Here is a 4,972-nt window from a genome sequence, read left to right as displayed (position 1 = left end):
CATGCTGCAGGGCATGGCCAAAAAAAAAAAAAAGAAACCTAACACTGATCAAATATATTCTACACATCTGAATGTCTAATATGTAGGCCATGTTTAAATTTCTGAAAGGGTTCCGCTATGACCCATTACATCTTTTTTTTTTTTTTTTTAATGGTATGGTAGAGCAGTCATTTTTCTCTTTTTTTTTTTTTGCCTGCGTCGGGTCTTTCCTGCTGCACACGGGCTTTCTCTAGTTGCAGCAAACGGGGGCTACTCTTCGTTGCGGTGTGCGGGCTTCTCACCACTGTGGCTTCTCTTGTTGCGGAGCACGGGGCTCTAGGAGCGCGGGCTTCAGTAGGTGTGGCACGCGGGCTTAGTTGCTCCGCAGAATGTGGACCTTCTTGACCCAGGGATCGAACCCATGTCCCCTGCATTGGCAGGCGGATTCTTAACCCCTGCGCCACCAGGGAAGTCCCCTATTACATGTTTTAAAAACCCAGAATCCAACTAAGGACGACACACTGCATTTCATTGTTACCTCTGTTATCTCCTGTAACGCACAGGGTTTTTTTTTTAAGAACATGACCTAATACCATCACAGAAACAGGATTTAGAAAGTTCACACTGACTTGCTGCTGTCCTGTCCAGTCAATAACCACATGTCCACAGTCGTGTCCTCAGTCTGTTCAACTCAGGGTCTATACGTTGCTTAAGTCTCTTTTAATCTGTGGGTTCGCTGGGCCGCTTGCCTTGTAGGATCTTCAGTCTGGGTTTTGATGGTTACATTCTCGGGGTGCCCCTCCATTTTGGGGCCTCCTAAGGTGAGGGAGGCGGGGCCTGGCAGGGCCTAACGGAGCACCGCCTCCCACTGGCCCCCCAGGCATGGCGGGGCACGCTGGCCAGGCGGCACTGCCGGCGACTGAGGGCCATCTACACCATCATGCGCTGGTTCCGGAGGCACAAGGTGCGCGCTCACCTGGCAGAGATGCAGCGGCAATTCCAGGCTGCACGGCAGCCCCCGCTCTACGGCCGTGACCTTGTGTGGCCGCCGCCCCCTGCTGTGCTGCAGCCTTTCCAGGACATCTGCCAGGCGCTCTTCTGCAGGTACTCGCCCTCTGCCACCGCCCCTCCCTCTTTTCCACTCAGCTAGAGCCCACTGCACACCCGGACCGGGCCATCTGAACCCCTTGGTGCTAGCCAGGAGACAGGTGGTCCCATTGGATAAGCAGGAAAACAGGGGGCTGTGCACATCAGGTGGCTGCCCACACCCCACAGCCGGTGGAAGATTCCTAATGTCCCCGGCACCATTCTGGACATCTGGAGGGGATGCAGGCCTCCATCTCCTTGCTAGAGGCTTGCAGGGAGGGTGGTGGGTCAGAGCTAGAAGTGGGGGAAACTCTGCAACTGAGCAGGGCTTTGAAGGCTGAGTAGGAGTTCTTTAGGAGAGGTGTGAAGGGCAACCAGCGTGCTCAGAGCAGGAGAGGCCACCTTCCACTGAGACCAGGTAGGCTGGGACACAGAGGGTGGCTAGTGCCTGGCTGAGGAGCTTGGCCTTATGCTGTGGGGGAAGGGACATGAAAAGGCACTAACGTGTGTTCTCAGGAAAAGGGGCAGAACCAGGAGTAGAGAAGGGTGAGGCCTGCACAGGGGTCTCTCTGACTACCTGGCCCTCTCCAGGTGGCGGGCCCGGCAGCTGGTGAAGAACATCCCCCCTTCAGACATGGCTCAGATCAAGGCCAAGGTGGCCGCCATGGCGGCCCTGCAGGAGCTGCGACAGGACTGGGGCTGCCGGCGGGCCTGGGCCCGGGACTACTTGTCCTCCGTAAGTGTCAGGGCTGCGGGGTCTGGGTGCCAAGGAGGGGCTCAAGGCTGAAACCTTGCCCATGTCCGCCTCAGCTGCCCTCTCCCTGGCCTGGCTGTCCTGTGGGCTGTACCCCTCTGTTCCTGCCCCTGGCCTCTGAAGTTCAAGGGTTTTCACCCAGAACCAGCTAGCCTGGGCTTTACTCAGCACCTCCCCCTCGGCCCTACTCCCCCTTGCCTTCCTGTGTTTTCAGGTCAGCCCCCCCATTCTCCGGCACAGACCCCCCTTTTAGGCACAGCCCCCTGACTCCATGCCATAGCCCCCCTTGGCCCACACGGGTGCTGTGAGCCACCCCCTGGCCCCATCCTGCAGGGGATGAAGCTTCAGGGGCGCGAGGTTTGCCCAGGTGGGTGGCTTGGCCTGGACAAGCGAGGTCCCACCAGCCCCTGCCATCTCTCAGTCTGCCCAGGCCTGGCGTGGGGAGCTGGGCTAGGGGGTGGGTGTGGAGGGCACAGACATGTGTGCCTAGAACCTCAGGGCCGCAGGGGGTCTGTGCGGTGGGCCGTCAGGGAAGCCAGCGTGGCAGGTGGACCCACCAGGAGGCTGGCGCATGGCCTGACGAGGTTCTCTGAGGTCAAGGATAACTGTGCCAATTCCCTGAGCGTTGCTGTCAGTCAAGCACGGTCCCAAGACCCCATCCCAAGCAGCCCCCGTCTGTCCTCAGGCCACAGACAACCCCACAGCCTCAGGCCTGTTTGCTCAGCGACTGAAGACGCTTCGGGAAAAGGACGGCTTCGGGGCCGTGCTCTTTTCCAGCCATGTCCGAAAGGTGAGCAGTGGGTGCAGGGCTGCAGGCCCGTGGCAGCCCCGGCCCAGGCCTAGCTTAGAGGTTTCACAGCTGATCCTGAAACTTCAAAAGCAGTCAGCTCCAGCCCAGTCAGTGAGAGAGTGGCCTCGGGGTGCGGGGGGGAGGCCACCGGCCACACCTGCTGGGGAGCCCCCTGGGACAGGCAAGTGACCCTGAGAGCACCTGTCCCACAGGTGAATCGCTTCAACAAAAGCCGGGACCGGGCGCTGCTGCTTACAGACCGGCACCTCTACAAGCTGGAGCCAGGCCGGCAGTACCGGGTGATGCGGGCCGTGCCCCTGGACGTGGTGAGCCCTGTGCGGGGGTGGGCGCATCCGTGGGGCCCCAGCTGGCCCAGTGTCCTGCTGGGCACTGCCGGGCCCCTCCCCTCATGCCCACCTGGGATGGCCGGAGCTTTCTAGAGCTCAGCATCAGCTCAGGACGGCAACTCCTCCCCCACCCCACGCGCCCCTGCTGAACAGCCTGCAGAGGCTTCCGGTTGCCCCACGGGTGTAGGGCCCAGAGCCCCATCCTCGGCCTCCTCGCCCCCCTCCTGCTCCACTCTTTGGCAGAACGAAATGCCAAATGGCCCCTCTTCCCCACATCTGTGCCAGTGCCTGCCCGGGGCTCTCCGCCACTGGACCGCGTGGACCTGGCTGCAGTGTGTGGCTGCCACCCGTGGGACCCTGTCCCCCCCTTTCACCCCTCTGTCCAGTTCTCTGACCCACTTGCTCCCTGGAATCGCAGCTCATATTCCCACAGGCCAAGGGGCAGCCCAGGGCAGGGATTGAGGCTGGGGATCCCTGTAACTGTCAGGGTGGAGGACCATCTGGTATGGTGGCCACGACCCGTGTGGCTATTTAAATGCAATGAAAAGGAAAGAAAAGTAAAAGTTCAGCTCCTCAGTGGCACCAGCACATTCAGGTGCTGGAGAGCCACAGGTGAGCAGTCATTGGTGCCACGTTAGACTGTGCAGATCTAGAACATTCCATTAGGGCAAAAAGCCCTCGTGTGCGGTGCGCCCTGCCCAACCCTCCCCTTTATGGGCAGGACCAGAGAGGGAGGAAGGGGACCTAGAGGGGACAGCAGGGCTGTGGGGCCTGGGGGAGAGGAGGGGAGCGCGGGAGAGGCCGAGGGAGCGGGCGGGGTGTGGGGGAGGGGAAGATGCGTGCGGGCGGGCCTGTGCTCCTGGGCTGCGGGGCGGAGGTGCAGGTTTGGGGAGGGGGGCCTGTCGCGCCCCTGACCCTGAGACCCCGCCCCCTTCAGGTGACCGGGCTGAGCGTGACCAGCGGGCAGGACCAGCTGGTGGTGCTGCACGCGCGGGGCTACGACGACCTGGTGGTGTGTCTGCACCGCTCCCGGCCGCCGCTGGACAACCGCGTCGGGGAGCTGGTGGGCGTGCTGGCCGCGCACTGCCAGGGGTGAGTCTCGGGGCGCGGGGGCGGCTGCGGGGCTGCAGAGCCCTGACCGTCCTGACCCTAACCTCCCTCCTTCAGGGAGGGCCGGGCCCTGGAGGTCCGTGTCTCCGACTGCATCCCGCTGACCCAGCGCGGGGCTCGGCGCCTGGTCTCCGTGGAGGCCAAGCCGGAGCAGCCAGAGCCGGATTTCCGCTGCAGCCGCGGTGCCTTCACCCTCCTGTGGCCGGGCTGCTGAGCCAGCCTACCCGCCCGCACCGGGGCCTGGCCGAGGGGATCTCCACCGGCGCCCACACCGGAGAAAGATCGCAGTCTCGCTGTGCAATAAAGGACGCTGAGGCTGTGATGGGCGTAGGCTTGTGTCCGGGGGTGGACAGTCTCCAGCCACTGCCGATTTGGCAAATGTCACCGCAGTGTCCTCTGCTGACCCCTGCATCCAAGGCTGCCCCTGTTGGGTTTCCGAATGTCCCCAGAGCCTTGGTCTCTTTCTCTCTCCTCCCCTCCAGTAGGACTCCATTGTTCCTATGGGGCCATTGGGGAAGCTTGGGGGTCCCAGGGCCGTCTTGGGACGGGGCTTGGGCAGAGCACACACTGTCCCAGCTGCTGTCTGTGTTGGTGTTGGGTATGGGCGTCCCACGGCCTGGGAACCCTACCTCTGGGACACCGGTAGCCAGGACCCCCCAGACTCTGGGAGCCCATCCCTGTGCCTGGGGTTTCTCCAGGAAGCCAACCCAAGGAAGGCCAGCGTGAGCCCACCCGCCCCCGCTCAGGCTAGCAGAGCCTCTCCCCAGCCCCTGCCCCGGCCCCGGTCCCCTCCAGCCCCAGGCCCTCTCCTCTCCTCTCTCAGCAGGTGGCTTCTCTGCCCCCACAGCTGCTCTCTTCCTCTTCCTGGGGCATCCTAAGTTTGGGGGCATCCTTGTTTGATTGTGC

At 62.4% G+C, this 4,972-nt stretch overlaps 1 protein-coding gene across 1 annotated transcript in view; it reads left to right on the top strand.

Annotated features, from left to right (window-relative positions):
• The window catches only part of MYO1G (myosin IG), a 24,019-nt gene extending 19,579 nt beyond the window's left edge, over positions 1-4,440 (top strand). The window contains exons 19-22 of the mRNA XM_007118907.4: positions 2,505-2,609; positions 2,822-2,935; positions 3,894-4,048; positions 4,124-4,440. Of these exons, the coding sequence (XP_007118969.1) occupies positions 2,505-2,609; positions 2,822-2,935; positions 3,894-4,048; positions 4,124-4,280 (531 nt within the window). The 3' untranslated portion in view covers positions 4,281-4,440. The remainder of the gene's footprint in view (positions 1-2,504; positions 2,610-2,821; positions 2,936-3,893; positions 4,049-4,123) is intronic.
• The last annotated feature ends 532 nt before the right edge of the window (positions 4,441-4,972 follow it).

Source organism: Physeter macrocephalus, chromosome 5 (assembly GCF_002837175.3).
Source record: "Physeter macrocephalus isolate SW-GA chromosome 5, ASM283717v5, whole genome shotgun sequence".
NCBI lineage: Eukaryota > Metazoa > Chordata > Mammalia > Artiodactyla > Physeteridae > Physeter > Physeter macrocephalus.
Note: the sequence above shows the minus strand (reverse complement) of the source record. Positions and strands in the feature narration are given on the sequence as shown.